Source organism: Salvia splendens, chromosome 16, assembly GCF_004379255.2.
Source record: "Salvia splendens isolate huo1 chromosome 16, SspV2, whole genome shotgun sequence".
NCBI classification, from domain to species: Eukaryota; Viridiplantae; Streptophyta; class Magnoliopsida; order Lamiales; family Lamiaceae; genus Salvia; species Salvia splendens.
In genome coordinates, this window is record NC_056047.1 from 17,634,327 (window position 1) to 17,655,453 (window position 21,127).

At 40.5% G+C, this 21,127-nt stretch overlaps 2 protein-coding genes, 1 non-coding gene and 1 pseudogene across 5 annotated transcripts; all 4 read left to right on the forward strand.

The window, feature by feature from the left end:
* The first annotated feature begins 2,666 nt into the window (after window positions 1-2,666).
* On the forward strand, window positions 2,667-2,769 carry LOC121773080. Its single transcript, XR_006044656.1, has one exon. It is a non-coding gene; the product is annotated as a U6 spliceosomal RNA (small nuclear RNA).
* A 5,636-nt stretch (window positions 2,770-8,405) lies between these two features.
* LOC121771309 lies at window positions 8,406-12,514 on the forward strand (annotated as a pseudogene).
* Window positions 12,515-12,643: 129 nt separating this feature from the next.
* Window positions 12,644-16,829, forward strand: LOC121771308. Of its 3 annotated transcripts, none has more exons than XM_042168091.1 (2): window positions 12,644-15,975; window positions 16,225-16,829. In XM_042168091.1, exon 1 carries the CDS (start codon window positions 12,668-12,670, stop codon window positions 14,072-14,074), a length of 1,407 nt encoding a protein of 468 aa, XP_042024025.1. In that variant the 5' UTR covers window positions 12,644-12,667; the 3' UTR covers window positions 14,075-15,975; window positions 16,225-16,829. The 3 variants fall into 3 exon arrangements, with proteins under 3 accessions (XP_042024025.1, XP_042024024.1, XP_042024026.1); XM_042168090.1 differs by having other exon boundaries at window positions 16,323-16,829; XM_042168092.1 differs by having other exon boundaries at window positions 12,644-15,965.
* A 2,325-nt stretch (window positions 16,830-19,154) lies between these two features.
* LOC121771015 (protein POLYCHOME-like) lies at window positions 19,155-20,814 on the forward strand. The gene is made up of 3 exons (XM_042167813.1): window positions 19,155-19,291; window positions 19,618-20,019; window positions 20,144-20,814. Exons 2-3 carry the CDS (start codon window positions 19,630-19,632, stop codon window positions 20,495-20,497), a joined length of 744 nt encoding a protein of 247 aa, XP_042023747.1. The 5' UTR covers window positions 19,155-19,291; window positions 19,618-19,629; the 3' UTR covers window positions 20,498-20,814.
* Window positions 20,815-21,127: the final 313 nt, after the last annotated feature.

Below are 21,127 nucleotides of genomic sequence, written 5' to 3' on the forward strand. Positions count from 1 at the left end.
CCATTTGTCCCTTTCCACAACCACATTTTGGAATTTCATCTGAGTTTGTCTCTTTGGTATGCATCTAGCTGGGAAAGGAAAAGAATGACACTACAATGAAACAATAGTAATGACAGCCACACACGATCAGAATAACTAGGATGATAGTTTCCAAGTAATATCAACTGGCAGTACATAGTTAGCTAACCAATTTCTACAAAAACATGAAAATGGAAATTCACAAACAAGACTACACATGTCTATCTGTTGTTCCACATGTTGAGGGCTATGTCATCACGTGTTTGTATCCATTCAGCTGAAGGCTCGACGAAGTCTACGTAATCATGTCCTATGAATTCTTCGTCTACTAACGGTTGCCCAGTCTCACCGTCGAGCTCAACTTCTACATGATCCACTTTCATCTCCCGAATGAAGTTATGAAGTAAGAAGCAAGCCATTATAAGGTGCATCTGTGTTTTTATTGGGTAAAAGGATGCATTATGTAGGATACCCCATTGCATTTTTAACACTGCAAACGCTCGCTCAATAATATTCCTAGCTCTCGTGTGGCGCATATTCAAGAGTTCTCGAGGGTTTTGTGGACACACTGTACCTGGGCCCCACTCCCGTAGGTGGTACCTAACTCCTTTGTAAGGTGTTAAAAATCCATTACTATTGGCATAACCGTTATCACACAAGTAGTAACAACATGCGACAAAATTGACAAAGTGAATGTTATTGATTCAGCTTTGCAAAAAATAAAGCACATGACATAACGTGGTAAAGCAGCTTCTCTAACCTTGAGGAACCTTTAATCTGGTCGGCCGAGACACAACATCCCGTAGCACACGTGAGTCACCAGCTGACCCTCCCACCCGGGCAAGATGTATACAAATTGCATGTTACGGTCACATACAACTAGTGTGTTAGTCGCTATTTGCCCTTTCCGTGTCCTGTAACGTGGTTTGTCAGAATTACTCACCAAGACGTTGATGTGTGTACCATCTAATGCCCCTAAACAGCCCTGCAACAAAACATATAATCAAATGCATTAAGATGTCATATTGTGTATGTAATATATTTGTAACCTAATGTAAGTTTCAAACATATTAACTTACTTTGAACCATTTCCAACGGTAGTAGTCACACTCATCTGACACAGATGTCAGTTTCCGTGGAAGAACCGGATGTAGGTTAAGTACAACTCCAAGCACCTTGTTAACATAATAAGACACTGTTGCACCTGACCTCTGGAAGTTAAAACGCACCACCCGATTCTTGTTATGATGTGCAAGTACTTCGACGAATATAGCCACTTGTTCTTCCACTCCGAGGCATTGACCAGTCCGCAACCCTCCTCTTTCGACTAGAACTCGACATAATCTCCCAAATGTATTATGATCCATACGTAGATTAGCAAGACAATCTGCGTCGGTTACATCAACTAGGCGGGATAGGTGTTCCAATTGTGCGGGGATTTTATTAAGCATGCTATACCGTCTTGCATGCTCTAAAATTACACGTTTCGCTCTTCGAGTACGTGCGCTCGCATATCGATGAATGATGAAGTACGTTTCAGTGTGGTAAATGAGCATAATGTCTTCGAGAAACATGCACAGCCGTGCGGAATTATGCGAAGGGGATCTCATCTTATGTGTTAATATTGGAAAAAATGCATCAGACATTCATTAGGTAACAGCTAAACGATACACCTACAGTAAAGTCCCATGAAGTCGGCATTTAGTAGGGTGGATTCAGGATTCTAGCATAGGGTCACGCAAGCGTAAACCAAATAACAAATGTGGGCAGCAAGTAATCATATGGAAACAAAGCGAAACGAATCAAAACAAGGGTTTATCATTACCAATTACAATATCCCCTATGAATCAGAACATTTTTATAAACATTATACTCCCACAAACATAATTTTACCTAATTAGTGAACTATTAGGAGCAGGGTATGTGACTGCATACCTTGTCGACTGTAGAGAACATGATCGACGTTACTTCACTTTCGGATACACAAATCTCGGTCTAAGTTGTGTCGTGGTGATCTGTTGAAATTCAAGACACCCATGTGTGAGGAAACAACAACCAAAATTAACGGAGCAGATGTTATGAGCTGTGAGTCGATTGGGACTTTTTTATTCTGAAAAGATGTGTATGATTTGGTTAAACAATGGAGTGATGTATGTAACAGAGGTAATTTTCGAGCCCGGTAATGGCGGCCACTCCTCCGAGGTCGATCGCAGAGAGGCATGCGAGACAGAGAGTTAGGGCTGGATTGAGAGGATGACGATCAAATATGGGGGAATTCAAATTTGGGAGAAATCAAATTTGGTGGGGGTAAAGTAGTCAATAAACAACCTATTCTGAAGTAATCTGCATGAGTCAGAAATTAATACCACCTTTTTTGGATGATTTACATCTGGGTCAAATGCTGGTGAACAGTGCGGGGCACGTTGCTAATCGAGGAATGGCCAGTTTAAAAACATGTATACTGAACAACAAGAAATACTCAGATTTGGGCTCTTAACTGACACTATCGGCCAGACTGAACGAGTCCTAAAGCTGATCATGATACTATCAGCATCGAAAGCGATTTGGTAATATCATATCATACTCGTACTTTTCAACATATACACCATATTCATTCACATGCAATGCTAAACAAAGTTTCGTCATTAGTCCTTTTGGGGACATCCGGTCAAATTAAAACGATAAGGAGAAGATTAACATTGTCCCTGCGCAAAGATGACACTCATAAATCGAGAAAAGTTTCATCGTTATACCCCAAGTTCAGTTGGCCAAAAGTTCGAATTATAATGTACCATGAAAATATAAATATACTACTAGTATATATTAACATATGAAATAAGAAAAATGATCAGATCAATAAGTAAAATTGTGTTAAAAATAAAAGCAAATCACAGTCATTGGATCTTGTGATGTAACCGTTAGATTAATGTCACGTACCATCTAATAATGTAGATGATTAGTCTAATAATGTAACGTAGCTAATAATATACTATTTTAGTAAATTAATGTAGCATTTTTGTCTAATAATGTAGCTTGACTAATAACATCTTGGTCCAAAAATATAGTTTATCACAATCATTTAATCTAAGGATCTAAGGACTACAATTTAAAAATATAGTTTATCACAATCATTTAATCTAAGGATCTAAGGACTACCATTTACTTTCACTTATCTAACTATAGCGCGCCATATTGAATAAAGTTTGGTTACAATAGTATACTACTACTGGTATTAGTACTGTCCAATTTAATTATATATTTTTTAACCTTTTTAGGCATGGTCAACAAAATTCAAATTTAGCATCTATTGTTAGAATATGTTACAATATACGAGCAAATCAAATTAGGAGGATATCATGGGATTTATTTTCATATAGTGTGTATATTTTTAGGTGTATATTATATATTTCTGGCTCCCTACTTCATCCCCCTCTATAAAGGGTGATCATTGTAAACGTTATTATTCATTCAATATAATTGATACATTCTCCCCAATACAATTTAACATGGTATCAGAGCCATACGATCCTAACCCTAAACACAAGCTGTTTTTTTTTTCAAAGCACAAGAACTCAGAATCTTGTTCATCACACTACTCATATCAGCCCCAAACCTGCACCAATTAGCAAAATCAAGTGAAAGCAACCGATGGCCACAAAAACAATCGAATCAGTTTCAATAGGAATCAAACTAGATGGGAATAACTTTCTTGTCTGGTCTCGTCTAATGCGAATAGCAGTTGGGGGTCGTGAATTGCTCGACCATCTTGAAGGCGATACAGATCCACCCAAGAAAGACGACCCGAAATTCAAATCATGGCAGGCGGAAGATTACGTCGTTTTTTCTTGGTTGATCCAAAACATGGTGCAACGCTTGGTGTTACAGTTTGCTCAACACCAAACTGCGGCCGCAATATGGCGGAGCCTCGCTACCACGTTTGGCGCTCGCAAGGATCCCGTCCAGATATATGATCTGGAGGATCGAACCAACAAGCTGGTTCAAGGAACTGAAACACTCGAAGCCTACTGGGCGGAGCTACAGAACTTATGGGTCGGGATGGATAACCGGAAGCCCTGCCCATACACATGTTGCGATGAAGGTGTCAAGATCTATCAGACGAAGACAAAAATCAAGAGACTCCATCAATTCCTCTCCGGCGTGAACAACAAATACGATAGACTCCGGAGGGAGTTGTTATAGGAATACCCTGCACCCGACGCCGAGACTGCGCTCGGGATTTTGAAGCAAGAGGAAGAATGCAGCGGGATCTGGAGGCAGCCCCTACCTCCAGATTCTGGCATCGGCGCCGGATTCGGAATCCGTCCTTCTTACCCTCCTCATCCGCATCAACAGAATCGACACCCACCGCGTGGCCATCAACCGTAACCGCCACGCCGAGGCCAACCTCCGACCGGATCTACCTCAAATCGGAATAGAGAAAAGGAAGATAAATCCAAACTTTATTGCACCCATTGTCAGATGCCTCGACATACTAAAGAAACATGTTTCCAGTTAATAGGATACCCGGAATGGTGGGAGGACGGGCATAAGCAGCCAAATCAAAATCAGACGGCGAGAGGGAGGTCCGCCGTCAGTTTTCCTACCAACGAACAAGACATTCAGTCTGGAGGCGATTCAAATGGGACTTCTTACGGAACACCTGGAGGTGGTCCGACGGAGACGGTAACCGGCGTGTGGTGGGCGGCGAACCCAGTGGTCAACGGCAGGGAGGCGCAGCCGACGGGAGCAAAAGCTAATCTCGCGGCGCAGACAAGCTTTGGAGGTAACGGGTTTAGGTTTTTCAATCTAAACCCACAATCCACCTCATATTTAGATAAAGAACCCCATTACATGCATGATTTAGGAATTGCACCCCAGAATTGTGATACATTGCGAATCAACCCCAGAATTATGTGTAGTAATCGTTTTGCAATCCTTGATAATGATTCTGAAAATTCCAAGGCGTGTCATGTTAAAAAATCTGTTACAGAAGATGATAGGGGGATGGATATTTGATTGTGGAGCGACAGACACTATGACATATGATAAGTCTGATTTTGATGAATTGTTTCAAGCTAAACGTACTTATGTGGAAACCGCTGGTGGTGATTTGGCTCCTGTGGAAGGGGCGGGAAGTGTGAAAATTTCTTCTACTTTGACAATATCAAATTGTCTCTATGTTCCATCTCTGTCACAAAAATTAATGTCTATTAGTCATGTAACTAGGGAACTCAATTGCACTCTGTTGATGCATCCAAAATTTTGTTTACTACAGGATATCCGAACGGGGAAGATCATTGGGCGTGGCACTGAGCACCGAGGGTTGTACTATGTAGACGAGATAGCTCAAACTGGCAGGGCAATGCTGGCTTACGGATCTTCGGAACGGGGCTTATGGTTATGGCATAGGCGGTTAGGACACCCGTCTTCTAGTTATTTGAATATTTTATTTCCGCACCTTTTTAAGAATTCAGTTTTTGAGTGTGAGACTTGTATTTTGGCCAAGAACAAACGACAGACTTTTAAACCCAGTAATACTAGAGTCGATTCTGTTTTCTCGCTTGTTCATTCCGATGAGTGGGGTCCGGCTCCAGTACTTGGGGGAGGGGGATTTCGGTATTTTGTTACTTTTATTGATGATTGCACTCGCATGACTTGGGTGTATTTTCTAAAAAATAAATCTGACGTCTTTGAAAAGTTTACATTTTTTTATAAATTGATCCTTACTCAGTTCAATAGAAAAATCAAAACCCTTAGGTCTGATAATGAGGAGGAATTTGTTAACACAAAAATGAGAGACTTTTGTGCCCAAACTGGTTTAGTACACCAAACTTCTTGTGCTTACACACCTGAGCAAAATGGGGTAGCTGAACGTAAGAACTGTATTATTCTTGAAATGACTAGGGCCCTCCTTTTTGACTCAAAAGTCCCAAAATCCTTCTGGCCAGAAGCCATTGCCACATCTGCCTACCTTATTAACCGTTTGCCGACAAAAATACTTGACAAAAGAAACCCTCTCCAAGTCTTGTCCACACTAACCAATATTCCTCCCGCATTATCTCTAGATCCCCGTATATTTTGTTGCTCTGTCTATGTCCATATCCCAAAACATGAGCGTACAAAACTTTCTCCCTGTGCCGTCAAATGTGTCTTTGTTGGGTATGGGTCTAATTAAAAGGGCTATAGATGCTACAATCCCAAAACTAGACAGATCACCACAACCATGAATTGCACCTTCCTAGAAACAGAATTCTTCTACAATACTCAACTTACCAGCCAGGGGGAGAGTGAAATAGACTTCAATACTAGTGACATGTTAAGTTGGGCACCTGCGACCATTAATCATAATCCTACTGGAGATCGACCCGAGTCAGATACATCTGTCGCCGAGCAAGTTTTGCCTACTGTACAACCCGAGGAGCCCATTGCTCACCCAACGTCGCCTCCTGCTTTGGTATCCAAGGTAAATAATGCCGTTGAGAACTCCCTTACTACTGACAATGTGCATGATGAGGTTATAGACGGGGATACCGGACAATACATCCTACCTCCAAGGAGCACGAGAGAAATTCCGCCAAAACAGTATTCTCCAGAGAAGATAGACAGACGGTCACGATACGCGATTGGAAATGTGGCCAAGGCAAACATGACAAAGATGGCAAGGGCATTTGAAGCTGCTTTATATGAAGAAGATGAAATTCCACAGACATGGATGGAGGCTATCAAAGTCAAACATTGGAGAGAAGCAATGTTGTTAGAGTTAAAAGCATTGGCAAGGAATCACACTTGGGTGAAGTGTCTTCTTCCTGAAGGGAAGAAACCTGTAGGTTGCAGATGGGTATATACGATAAAAAGAAGACCAGATGGATCCATTGAAAGATACAAAGCCAGCTTAGTGGAAAAAGGATACACTCAGACATACGGTGTAGACTACTCAGAGACATTCTCCCCTGTGGCTAAAATGAACACTGTACGAGTACTACTATCTATTGCAGCCAATAAGGACTGGCCATTGCATCAGTTCGATGTAACAAATGACTTCCTACACGGTGAGCTGAAGAAGGAAGTCTATATGGTGGCTCCTCTTGGTTTTGAAGATGAGTTTGCAGCTGGAGAAGTCTGCTTATTAAAAAGGACTTTGTATGGGTTGAAACAGTCTCCAAGAGCTTGGTTTGGGAGGTTTACAGAGGTGATGAAAAAATATGATTACGTGTTTAATAATCTATGTTGACGACATGATCATCACAGGAGACGACACAGAAGAGATAGAGCAGTTGAAAAAGAATCTTGCCAAGGAATTTGAGATGAAAGATTTAGGGGAACTCAAATACTTCCTAGGCGTTGAAGTCTTAAGATCAAGGGAAGGAATCTTCATTAGTCAAAAGAAGTACATTCTTGATCTATTAGCAGAAACAGGGATGATGGAGTGCAAACCGGCAGAGACACCAATTGTTGTGAATCATGGACTTCAGATTGTAGAAGGAGCAAAAGTAGCCGATAAAGAAAGGTATCAGAGACTAGTAGGTAAGTTGATTTACCTATCTCACACCAGACCCGACATGGCTTATGCAGTTAGTGTGGTTAGTCAGTTTATGCATCGCCCGCAAAATGATCACCTTGAAGCGGCATTAAGAATAGTCAGATATTTGAAGAGGACTTTTGATCATGGAATAATATTCAAGAAAAATGGACACTTTGAAGTTCATGGATACACAGACGCTGACTGGGCTGGGAACCCGATGGATAGAAGATCAACCTCAGGGTACTTTACCTTTGTAGGGGGAAACCTTGTCACGTGGAAAAGTAAGAAACAAAAGGTTGTGGCATTATCAAGTGCTGAAGCTGAGTTCAGGGGCATTAGGAACGGTTTAACGGAAGTATTGTGGCTTAGAGGGTTGATGAGTGAATTAGGACTTGTGTCACAATACACTTGTCAATTATTCTGTGATAACAAGACAGTAATCAGTATTGCAGAAAATCCAGTCCAACATGATCGAACAAAACACGTTGAAGTGGACAGACATTTCATCAAGGAAAATATTGAATTTGGTGTTGTTGAATTTCCTTTTGTTCGCTCTGAAGATCAGTTAGCTGATATTCTTACTAAAGCAGTGGGAGCAAAGGATTTCTATGAAGTGCTTGGCAAGTTAAGTATCGGAAATCCCGTGACTTAACTTGAGGGGGAGTGTTAGAATATGTTAGAATATACGAGCAAATCAAATTAGGAGGATATCATGGGATTTATTTCCATATAGAGTGTGTATATTTTTAGGTGTATATTATGAATTTCTTGCTCCCTACTTCATCCCCCTCTATAAAAGGTGATCATTGTAAATGTTATTATTCATTCAATATAATTGATACATTCTCCCCAATACAATTTAACATCTATATTGCCTCGAAAATATCCATACAATTCCTACTTCCTTTCTATCCAAACATCTCTATCGCTCTCACTGCAAGCTCGTCGTTTCAGTCTCGCCGAAACATTTCACGATCAGTATCCCATTTTCTCCACCACAATCATTAAAAAGATTGAATCTTTCACCACCCCACAAAAAAAACTGAATCTTTACGTCTTCACACACTGGAAAAATGAGCATTGAAACCTTGCTGAAGCTCATTTACTGCTTCACTATCTCTCTCTCAATCTCTCTCACTTGCGCAGTGAACTCAGACGCCCTCGCGCTTCTAGCGCTGAAAGCCGCAATCTCAGAAGACCCCAGAAACGCCGTTGTTTCATGGTCCTACTCCGATTTGGGGATCATCTGCGGCGAAGCCCACGACAGAGTCACCTCCATTTCACTCTCCGGCAACTATCTCAAGGGCTACGTTCCGTCAGAAATTGGCGCACTTGCATTTCTCTCTTCTCTCGATCTCTCGCACAACAATTTCAGCGGTCCTCTGCCGCAGCAGATAACCAATCTTCACAACCTTGTTCACCTCGACATTTCGTCGAACAATTTCAGTGGCTCCCTCCCTGAAGGGCTGAGCAATTTGGGGAATTTGAGGGGGACGTTGAATTTATCGTGCTATTCATTTTCCGGTTCGATTCCGGCGAGTTTGGGGCGCCTTCCGATGACGGTGAGTCTCGATTTGCGGCGGAATAACCTCACCGGAGAGATTCCTCAGGTTGGGTCGCTGCTGAATCAGGGCCCAACCGCGTTTTCCGGAAACCCTCTTCTCTGTGGATTTCCGTCGAACACCTTGTGTGGCGGGAAGGAAAATCGGAATCCGATCAAACCCGGCGTTTCCTCAAACGGGTTGCCGGCAATTAAGAAGGCGAAGATGAAAAGCGGAATGGCGACGACTGTTTCCGTAATCTGTGGCGTTTCCGTGGCGGCGATGGGGATGGTGTTTGTTTTAGGGGTGTCGAAACGGGTAGCGGGTAACGGGTAATCCCGAACCCGACCCGTTACCCACCGGGTATCGGGTACCCGTTACCCGACGGAATCGGGAAACGGGCCGGGGTCGGGTATAATAATTTTGGGTTTTGCGGGTATCGGGATAAGGTAATCCCGACCCGACCCGTTACCCGCCGGGTATCGGGTACCCGTTACCCGACGAAATCGGGAAACGGGCCGGGGTCGGGTATAATAATTTTGGGTTTTGCGGGTATCGGGTATCCCGATACCCGACCGGGTAATCCCGATAGTCCCGAAAATACCCGATATATATATTGATATTTTATAATTTATAATTTTTTATTTTAATACTTGCTCTTCATGATGTAATTTTTTTAAGATTTTAATATTTTAAAAATCATAATGTAATTTTTTATAAGTAATATATTATAAAATGTATTTTTTAAGTTTATAACTTTTAACTAGGGTTAGGGTTAAGAATCTTAAGAGTTAAGATCACAAATCTTTTTTTCCATCTTTTCTCTTACTCTTCAACTCCTTGGCTTGATCTCAATTCTCAACAAAATTAAATAATAATAAAAAGTTTCAAGTGAGACTATTACATTCATCAAGTAGTATTTCTAAAAAACATCTAAAATATAAAAATAATATTTTAAAAAAAGAAGATTTCAAAAAAAAAAGTTTCGGGTCGGGTACCCGCGGTGTCGGGTGCGGGATACCCGACTCGGGTATCGGGTAATACCCGACTAAATGCGGGACGGGTATCGGGACTAACTTTTCGGCCAAAATCGGGTGCGGGTACCCGACTCGTCGGGTGTGGGTACCCGCGGGTACCCGTTTCGACACCCCTAGTTTGTTTCAGTGTGGCTGATGAAGAAGATGAGGAAGATGGAGGAGGAGAAAATGGTGTGAGAGAGAGCGGAGAGAGAGAAAGGGCAAAAGGGTAAATTCGTGGTTGTGGATGAAAGTTTTGGGTTGGAGTTGGAGGATTTGTTGAGGGCTTCGGCTTATGTTTTAGGGAAGGGTAGGAATGGGATAGTGTATAAAGTTGTGGTCCCGGGCGGGTCGGGTCTGGCGCCGGTCGTGGCCTCAGTGAGGCGGCTGGGCGAGGGGTCGGGCGAGACCGGGTCGTTGCGGGATGAAGGATTTCGAGGCGATTGCGAAGGTGAAACATCCCAACATTGTGAGGCTCAAGGCTTATTACTATGCGAGTGATGAGAAGTTGCTTGTTTCTGAATTTGTTGGGAATGGAAGCTTGCACAATGCTTTACATGGTGAGAATAGAATCTATATCTTTCAATTGTTCAAATTATGATCGATTTCTTAGATAAAATAATACTAAAATATAATCAAGGACTGAGTGGTGAGATTATTTTAGTTGGAAGGGGTCAGTATCCATCTGAGATTGAGTTCTGAGATTCAATCTCATGAACTAAACACACTACATATTAAATTTCGAGATACAATCTTGCAAACCAAACACCTCCTATGAACATTTTCATTTCATTTGTAAAAATATTGGATAATTTTATGTAGGAAGTTGCATCACTCCGTTGTCATGGGCAGCAAGGCTCGGGATAGCTCAGGGGGCAGCAAGAGGCCTAATGCACATCCACGAAAGCCGAAAACACGTCCACGGCAGCATCAAGGCATCAAAGATCCTCCTCGACCGCGACCTCAAGCCCTACATCACCGGGTTCGGCCTGCCTCGCCTTGTTGCAACTTCATCGGCAGTCGGAAAGTTCACTCAGAAATGCGACGTTTACTTCTTTGGGGTCGTGCTGCTGGAGATTCTAACGGGGCAACTGCAAGAGAGCGGAGTCGAGGGCCTCGTGAGGAGGGTCTTTCGCGAGGAGAGGCCGTTGTCGGAGATCATAGACCCGTCTCTCGTGCACGAGATTCGGGCCAAGCCACAGATCGTTGCGATGTTTCGTGCTGCGCTGAGCTGCACTGAGATGGAGCCTGAGTTGAGACCAAAGATGAGAATGGTTTCTTTTAGCCTTGATTGCATCAAATTGGAGTGATGAAATTAGTCGATTTCTCTCTCTTTTTTCGATAGAAAAAATGCATATTCAATATTTCAAGGCTAATTCTAACTGAACATGTTGTATAAGAAGGGTAAAAGAGTAATAAACTATAAAAGAAAACCGTTAATGGGTCCCGCAGTTGCCGTTGGTTCATTTCCTGACATTTCATGCTCAGGTAGCTGCTCACAAAATTTCCCATTTTCCCAAATCTCTGTCGATTCATCAATTGAAATCTCTGTCGAACCCTAATCCCAAATCTTTGATCCACTCACTCCAGTCAGCCGGAGAATTATTCAAATTTTGCAGTTCCGGAGGAGAACGATCAGATTTCGCATATGATAATGATCCATTGGAAGGGGCGATTATTGTAGATTTTCATTGATTTTCGTCGAATTTCCAAGTTTCCGCGGTGAATAATCATGATGTCTGGATGATCAGATCGGAAGAGAGGATCGAAAGGCATAGTGGTGTGTGGCAATGTCAAATTTTGGAGGGGATTTTAATCAGAAGATTGATTATGTGTTTAAGGTCGTGTTGACTGGGGACTCCGCCGTCGGAAAATCGCAGTTGCTGTCTAGGTTTGTGTTGCAATCACAAATTATCATATGCAATGAGCAAGCTGAGGTGGAGAGGAATAAGCCACGTCGACAAGTGAGTGTAATCGTCTAATATGAGCAGGCAAAATTGAGCTGACTCAGCGAGAGTGTGTAGCTATAAATAGAAGGCAAAGGGCAGTTGTTATTCAGTCATGAAAATTGTGTGAATGTGTGCGTGAGCACCTTGGGCTGAGGATCCAGGATCCGAAGCATTTTATCAGTTCTCTTTATCGTGTTGCTTTCGTTATCATTTACTTATCGCATTGTTTCTCTGATCTCATTATCAATCTACATTCAGTGTTTATCTCGTTCCATTGCTGCGTTCAATTGTTTGTTGTGTTGATTGTGTGGTTGGTTGTTGTGTCGATTGGTTGTGCGTTGTGATCTTAGCTGGATCGGGCTGGAATCGCAACAAGTGGTATCCAGAGTTGTTCATCCTCGGACAGAACGGCGACGCGAGCTACGGAGGTGAAATCCTAGGGCAATGGAAGCTGAGAGGAGAATTGGGGAAAGGTTGATCGAGGGGGTTGAGAAGCGAATTGGGGAAAGGTTGATTGAGCTGGTCCAACGGCTGGAGAAGATCAATGCTCGATGGGACGAGATATTGAGGGCAGTCACGTCTATAAAAGATCGATTGCAGGGGAGCGGTAGGGCAACTGCCATGGTAGATGTTGAATCTAACCGTGAATCACTTGTGGAAGAAGATGATCCACTTGTGGAAGAAGATGATCTGATCGTTCAATTGTGGAGTCTAAAACATGTATCACATATTCGAAGTTATATTGAAGCTTTTGATGAGCTAAATTCTAGGGCTGGTATAGAAGAGGATCAAGCATTGAGTGTATTTTTGTCGAGGTTAGTAGACGAAATACGGGTACCAGTTTGTATGTTTGAACCAAAAACATTAGCTGAAGCTTATGCTCTCTCTAAGCTTCAAGAGCTTACAATAACTGGTGTTTTCTGGTGTGACCGTAAAGAGCGACATGAGGATGAAGTAGATTATTCTACGAAGGATAGTATTCGGAATCCAACTCTTAAAACTGAATGGAAATTGGATAGTGAAATGGAAGATGAAACATATGCAGATGAGGAGATTGACCCAGATGCTGAAATTGATGTATTTGAAGAGGAAGAAGCTGACTGGGATTATTACATTGAGAAGGAAATTGATGTAACTACTACAGAAATTGCTTCTGATACTGCTATTCAAACAGAGATGGATCAATCAGCTGCTTATGTTGAAGCTGCAACTGAAGTACTAATGGAATGTTCTCTAGATTCTGCTCACTGGGATTCGAAATCCTTGCAAAATACCCAAATTCAGATATACAGGGATCAATCATTTCCTGATCCTCAGATTGAAGATATAGAAGTGAAAGCTGCAATGGAAGGGGAGGTTGCAGATATGAAGAAGGTGGATAAGGATTCTTGGTTGGCTGGCCTTATGCAGAGTGAGGGAAAGAAGAAGGAGATGGGTGAAGCTTTGAGGCGTTTTGGAAATCGGAGTTCTGACTGTACGATGATAGTTAGAGTTTGGCAGGCGAGTGTATGGAACGGGGAAGTGAAGATGAAGCACATGGTGGTCTCAGTTGATAGTTGTATAGTCTTTAAAGGAGGTGGTATGACTAGAGTTGCTTATAGGCAAGTTCAACGTGGTGAAGTAATTGGTGGGAATTTGGGGAAACAAATTGATCTAGATATGGAGAGTGCATCGATAAGGCAGCTGAAGATTTTTCAATATAGAGATGAAAATTTGAATAAGACCATTGAGCATTTCTATGTGCATTTTGGGCAGAGATTGGGTAGATTTTTCACAAATGGTGTGTATGGACAGTTTGAGTCTCCACAACTTCGAGATATGTTAAATTGTTTTGGTGTTGGGAGGCTGTTGACGGTGACGGGAGGACTCATTACATATGAGGGCGCTGGTGCTTTCAGTTTCGTGAATGACTGGAAGGAGCAAGGCTTATCTCTTGAGTTCATTAGTTCAGATTATGATATTGTGCTGATGGATCTCATTGTCACTGCTTTGGGCCTGGTATATGATGATAGCAACAACAAACCGTGACTGGATGGAAGCTGCAAAGAATGCCCTGTGACTGTGACTGTGGCTGCTAAGGTTAAGGAGATTGTTGTTGCGGTTGTTGTTCGGGTTGGAATGGCGAGTGTTGTTGAGAAGGTTGATTGTTGCGGCGACGGATGAGAAAACTGCTGGAAATGGTACCTTACAATGGCTGTATTGGGTTCTTTTGTCTACGGTAAAGACGAAGCGTTTGCAAATCGTAGCTAAAAGGGTCTTCGACGGTGGCGACATGGATGGGCCATTCATTTGTATGCTCCACATGGGAATTTTTTGTTATATGATACTCCACACTCTGAGTGTAGCTCGTATGAGTTCACAATCGTGCAACAATGCAACATGGCATCGCCAAGCGCTTTGGTGGAATTCACGGATGAGATCAACACTCAATTTTCATTGTTCCTTGAGGACAAGGAATTCTATGGGGAGAGTATTGACAGCAACTAAATGGAAGATGCAATGGAAATCTTATGGAAAGAGTATGGCTGTGGAGGGAGAGCCGATTATGTATGTGAAGGATGCTTTTGCAATTTATGAAGAGGAGCTTGGCAAATCCAGGAATTTGTTCTTATATTTTGGTGCTGATGCAAGGGCTGGGAAGAGGCTCGATAATGGTAAGGTGAAGGGAAATGAATCGGAACAATACGTTGCTGCATTTTCAAATTACAAGACTTGTTTACAAGCAAAGAAGCTTATGGAAACTGAATGTCTAGCAAATGCTAGGCAAAATGCCCATTTGAGGATGCTTGCTACCATTTTGAGTGTGATAAGGAATCTAAAGAGGTTGTTTGTTAGATTTCCTAAGCTAATGATGAATATGAAATTAGTATGAATTTTGTTTTGTGAGTTGTTGAGAGAAGCTGATATGCTGGGAGTTTCGAGGATTAAAGTTGTCTGCCAAGGCGCTCATGCTTGGGGTTTGGAGCAAGGACTTCGAGTGAATGCATCTAAGGCTCTTCGTTCTTCAACAAAGGAGACGATGGCAGTTCGTGATGTTCTAAACTCAGCACTTGAAGAAGAGATAGCCCCTGATTCAAAAGTCTCGGTAAAGGGTGAAGAGGTTGGCAAGTACCACGATGCATATAAGCTTACAAAAGGGCTTCTCGACAAGTTTGGTCCAGAGGAGAGGGGGTGCTGGATACAACCACCACTAAGGCTGGATTTCTGGAATACAAGTTGCTGCAGTATATTACAGTTCAAGGCCTGTAATTGAGCCTATGACATTCCCCTTCTCAATGCAAGCTATTGATCACCTTAGTTATTCTATTGGTAAGATTAAGCACTTGAACTTATCCTTGTGATTCCTTGAGGACAAGGAATCTTAAGGGGGATGGATTGTTGCAATCACAAATTATCATATGCAATGAGCAAGCTGAGGTGGAGAGGAAAAAGCCACGTCGACAAGTGAGTGTAATCGTCTAATATGAGCGGGCGGAATTGAGCTGACTCAGCGAGAGTGTGTAGCTATAAATAGAAGGCAAAGGGCAGTTGTTATTCAGTCATGAAAATTGTGTGAATGTGTGCATGAGCACCTTAGGCTGAGGATCCAGGATCCGAAGCATTTTATCAGTTCTCTTTATCGTGCTGCTTTCGTTATCATTTACTTATCGCATTGTTTCTCTGATCTCATTATCAATCTACATTCAGTGTTTATCTCGTTCCATTCCTGCGTTCAATTGTTTGTTGTGTTGATTGTGTGGTTGGTTGTTGTGTCGATTGGTTGTGCGTTGCGATCTTAGCTGGATCGGGCTGGAATCGCAACAGTTTGCGAGGAATGAATTTAGCTTGGAATCGAAGGCCACAATTGGGGTTGAATTCCAGACCAAGTCACTTCTCATCGATCAGAAAACTGTAAAGGCACAGATTTGGGATACTGCAGGTCAAGAGAGGTTAAATTCTTTCCCCAATTTTTTTACCAATTAGTAATAAAAAGATTGATCGAGTGGATCTTGATTTTATTCTGCAATAATTGACTGTTTTAGCTGAAACTTGAATGAAGAATTGTGGATATGCTTACTGTTAATTTGTGAGAGATTGGAAATATATGTTAGAAATCAGTTTTCAAAATGTGAAGGTTCTTTTTGCAAATGATTTAGTGTTCTCTTCTTGCTTGGAATGAAAGTTGTTTGATGAATCAGGCAGGGCTCTGCATATACATACAGATGCTTAGAGAATCCAAATCATTATGATATTGTTGGACCTTAAAACTTAAAAGGCTCTGCGACGATGATCCTAGGTATCGAGCAGTGACGAGTTCATACTAGCAAAACGCCAATCCTTTGATCACATGGCGAGATGGCTGGAGGAGCTAAGGGGGCACGCTGACAAGAACATCGTGATAATGCTGATCGGGAACAAGTCCGGTTTGGGGACACTCCCAGCAGTCCCCACAGAGGACGCTCAGGAGTTTGCTGAGAGGGAGAATCTGTACTTCATGGAGACGTCGCAACGAATGTGGAGATATATCGGATTGTGAGCAAGAAAGCTCTGGCTGCCAATGCCGAACTCTTCTTCTTTGAAGGCGACTGCCATCATTGTCAGTAGTCAAGGAGATAAACAGTCTAAGTCTGGTTGTTGCACATGACCAAGTTTTCTTGTTTCTTCATCTTTACTCATTGATTGTACACATCTTTTTTGGTTTAGATTAGTCTATTTTGTTTTTGTGGTTCAATTTCACATGATTGAGCATATTTTGATGTAACTTCCAATAAATATTTAGCAGCAAATTTGCATTTTTTGTATACATGTAGTCTGTAGAAATCTGGCATTTCTCCTGATTAGGGAAGCTTGAAGTTTGCTGTGTATCAAAGTTAATTGAAGGAACACGAGACTAAAAAGAAATGACAAATTGAAGAAAAATAAAAGTTTAAGTTAAAAAATTATCTACATCAAAATATATCAAACCTCGTATTTAAAGGATTAGCAAAATCAAACTATACAACCCCAATATAATTTTTATCCATTAGTGAACCCAACCCAATTCAATTAAACATTTTCTTTTTTCATTCTATAAACTTTGTAATTAATTCAAATATATTAAATACTATTCCGTATCTAAAAAGTATATAAATTATTTAATAAATCAAATTTATAATAAATGTAATAAGTTCCAAATAATTGAAGTACAACATTATACTAAATTACCAAATAAAAATTACACTATAGTATAATGAAATGTTGGTAAGTGATTATTTTACAAAATAAAATACAATTTAAATTTATAAAAAAAAATAGAGACATAGGTCATATTTTTATAAATGTTTCTTGGTTTGTGCACTCTAAAATTTGTTAATATATGGTGACCCTCTCTCCAAAGCTGGCGATGAGGATAGTCTTAGAAACCTCAGAATGGCAACTCGCAACCACTCCCTTTTAAAAATGGTCGCCATTGTAGAGGAAGAAGTCGACAGCTTTAGTCCGGCCGGCCTCACATGTTCATGCACACACTCATGCCTCGTGCCCTGCCAAAGCATGAGTACTAACCGTAGCGGATCTACGACCATAAATTGAAGATGTGGAATTTTAAATTTAATAAATACTATATTAATATTCAAGTAGCCCAAAATAAAATATAGTACTACTACTACTAAACATGCATCAAGTTGCACATACATATTATTCATCTAAATATTCTAGTATTATATATTCCTCATTACATTGAACAATAGACCTCTTAGTTAAAAGTTAAAATAATAATAATAACTTAATTAGTAGACTAAAATTTTATGACATGTATTGGAAACAATACTTTTATTATCGAAGGGGACGATCTTGGTAATTTTTTACTCGACTTTAGGGAATATTTTAAATTTGCAGGACGATTGGGTGGGGGCATCCGTTCCCTTCTCGAACTGACCCACAACACCTTCTCGAACAATCTTAATTTTAATATAATTTTTATAGTATATTTTAAAAAAATGATAAAATATAATGTTCCGACAAATAAAGGAACGAAACCACCATATAAGTTTAATAGTATGTCATTACTTTTATCACCAATTGAATTTTATTGGAATTTTATCATGGTATCAAAGTGAGTCTAATAGCATGTCATTCCTCTTATCACCAATTGATTTTATTATGGAACACTATGGAATTTTATCATGGTATCAGAACGATTCATCGATTGTGAACTAAATTTATTTGATCAACAATATATCTGAACTGAAACTGGAAAAATGATCAAACCAGCAATATATCTGGACTTTCAATTTGAGCCATTTCAATAGAGAACTAGTCCAACGGTCCAACCCAATCTGAAAAAGGTTCATTACCTCCGAGGGCACCTTGACGGGATGCAAAGAAAGTGTTGACTAATGAAAGAAATATAAATACCCCTACTTAATTATTTTAATTATTCATTTATTTTTCCGCACTACCCATACCTCATTCCTTCTGTTTTTATAAATTCTGATTAAATATTTTTTTATGAAAAATAATAAACTTATATTGATAAAAACTTAAACTACATAATTTAAACTCTGAAAAATTAATACTATTACATATTTTAAATCCTAAAAATGAAGGAGTATGCCTATACGTGTCGACTCAAAAAATGGAATATATTCTCGAATTGTTTTGATATGACACGGGAGGGTTCGGGATTAGTTCTCGAATAAGTGTGGATAATATTGTGAAGTTGAGTGTATTTATAAGGAAAAAAAGGTATACAAAAATTTAATGAAAAAGAATAAGTGTGCTATTTAGATGAGAGTTGTAGCAATTTCTTTTATCTAAATTGAAAGAGCGTAATGCAACGTGATTCATTGCCATTGCAGGTCAATCAACACTCTTAGGCATGCACGCGCGTATACAAGAAAATGTATGGACTATTAATGTGTCCAGCGTAACATAATTATTGAAGATTTACTGTTTTCCAATTAAATTCACTCTCTACTCACTGTGATTAAGTTGCTAATTATATGAAACTCTAATTAAAGCAGAACTAAAACAAGGTAGACGGATAAAATGGTAATTATAATAAAGTTGACCTTCCGCTTTTGAACAAATTTGAATTTCAACGGAAAAATTTCGGCATCGCCATCCCGCTTTCTATTTTTTGCTGATTTTCAAATTTCACTTCATTTTCGACTTTACTGTTTAAATTGCCGCCCCTCTTTCATTTCACAAAATCACCATTTCACCTCTTTCACAAAATCAATTCCCGTTGATTTTCCTCCATTTCACCGGATCAATCCTTCGAAGGTTAGTAGATGCTAAATTTTTTGATAATTTTTCATGCTCGGAAATTGGCAGTTTTAGGTTGGAAATGAAGTAGTTGAACTAGTTACTGAGGAAGTAATGTAGTTTTTTGCGTTTCCTGTAGCACAGATGCTTGATTCTTAGTGTTGATTTTAGTTCATTGTTGTTGTGGAAAGGGTTTGAGTTTACTTGAGATGTTTGATGCGGTTTTGATTTAAGTAGGTGTGCTTGGATTTGTGAATTTGATTTAGGGTTTAAGTAGTGGAAGAATGTGATTTCCCATTGTTGTGAATTGATCTTGATATTGTTGAATTGATTTGGCGTTGAAGGTATTTGACAAAATGGCTGTGTCACGAGATCGGCTATCGAGGCAGGATGGCATCATAGCATCTTACAGCCAAAGGAGAGTTTCAAGGAACATTGGAAGGGGGAATCCGATACCTTTTGTTCTTGTGGATGATAATGAGGAAGGGATAGATGCAAGGACTCCATTCCGGTGGAGAGATACGACGATGGCTGGTAATGCTGGATCCCCGATATTTAGGGCTCAGAACTTGTCACATTTGGTGGGGAGTGGTCGTAGCCGTGTGGGTGGTTTTGGTACTCCGAGTATAAGGCGCTTTGGAAGGCTGGCAGGGTCGGAGAACTTGGGAAGTAGCCGTGGCCGTGGAGGTGCATTGCCTGCTTGGTATCCCAGAAAGCCTCTCAATGACATTACTGCTGTAGTGAAGGTAGAATTAATGAATGAATTTTCATTTTCCCTTCTTTTTTAAGTTGATTGATGTTGTGAATGTGGTTTCAAATGCTGGATTACATTACTTATGATTTGAACTCTATCTCTCTCTCTTTGTGTAGGCATTTGAAAGAAGAAGAAGAAGGGAGCAACGAGGAGGTGGCGAAGGCCTACAAACAGCAGCTCGTATTCAACCTAGCACGCCAAGTGCTCATCTTGAGCAAAACAAAGCTATGCTTTTGCCGGTTTTGTATAGGCCAAGAAGCATAGGCAAAGTTACCAAGATATTGCTCGATATCACGCATCAAGAGGGGGGAGACGCAGCAGCTTGTTTGACGCCGCAGAAGAAGCTCTTGAACAGTATTGATGTAGTTGAGAGGGTGGTGATGGAGGAGCTCCAGAAGATGAAGAGGACTCCATCTGCCAAGAGGGCCGAGAGGGAGAAAAGGGTCCGGACTTTGATGTCCATGCGCTGAGCCTGAGAGGAAAGCTCGTTTGGAATCGATTAAAGCTCGTTTGGTCTCTCAACCAAGGTTGAGATCAAATGATTTTGGTCATAAACTGATGATCCAATTCTTGAGAATTTTTTTTGTAGGGTCATTTCTTGAGGACAAGATACTAGTAGTTGTGTTGATATGTTTGTAGCTTTTCTCATGCTACAAATCACATTTCATATTCATTTCTGATTAGGTTCAGTTTTAGAGAAGCATCGATCATATGCATATGAATTCTATTCCAAAGAGATGTAAATAAAGGTTTTGTGGCTATGTTGTAGAACATGAATGTTTAAACATACATGGTTCTAAATTTGAACTGCAAAAGGTTTAAACATTATTATGCCTTTTTTATAATCATAGAAAAGTTTGAGTTCGCATTGATTACGGATCTGTGTTAATCGCGCATAAAACAAAGTAAGATGTTTAATAATTTAGACCAATTATTAGTGTTGCAAGTTTTTAGACCATCTCCAAGGGTACACTAAAACCTAAAATGAGATAGGTAATTAGCTCCAATAGTACTTCAAAACCAATCCTATTTTTGGTTTTTTGAAAAAAAAATACATATCTTTAGGTTTACACTAAACTCAAACCCAAAAGTTTTTTAAA

Coding starts and splice junctions, on each gene's coding strand:
- LOC121771308 (XM_042168091.1), top strand. CDS start 12,668: ATGGTAGATGTTGAATCTAACCGTGAATCACTTGTGGAAGAAGATGAT.
- LOC121771015 (XM_042167813.1), top strand. CDS start 19,630: ATGGCTGTGTCACGAGATCGGCTATCGAGGCAGGATGGCATCATAGCA. Junction 20,020..20,143: donor ACATTACTGCTGTAGTGAAG/GTAGAATTAATG, acceptor CTCTTTGTGTAG/GCATTTGAAAGAAGAAGAAG.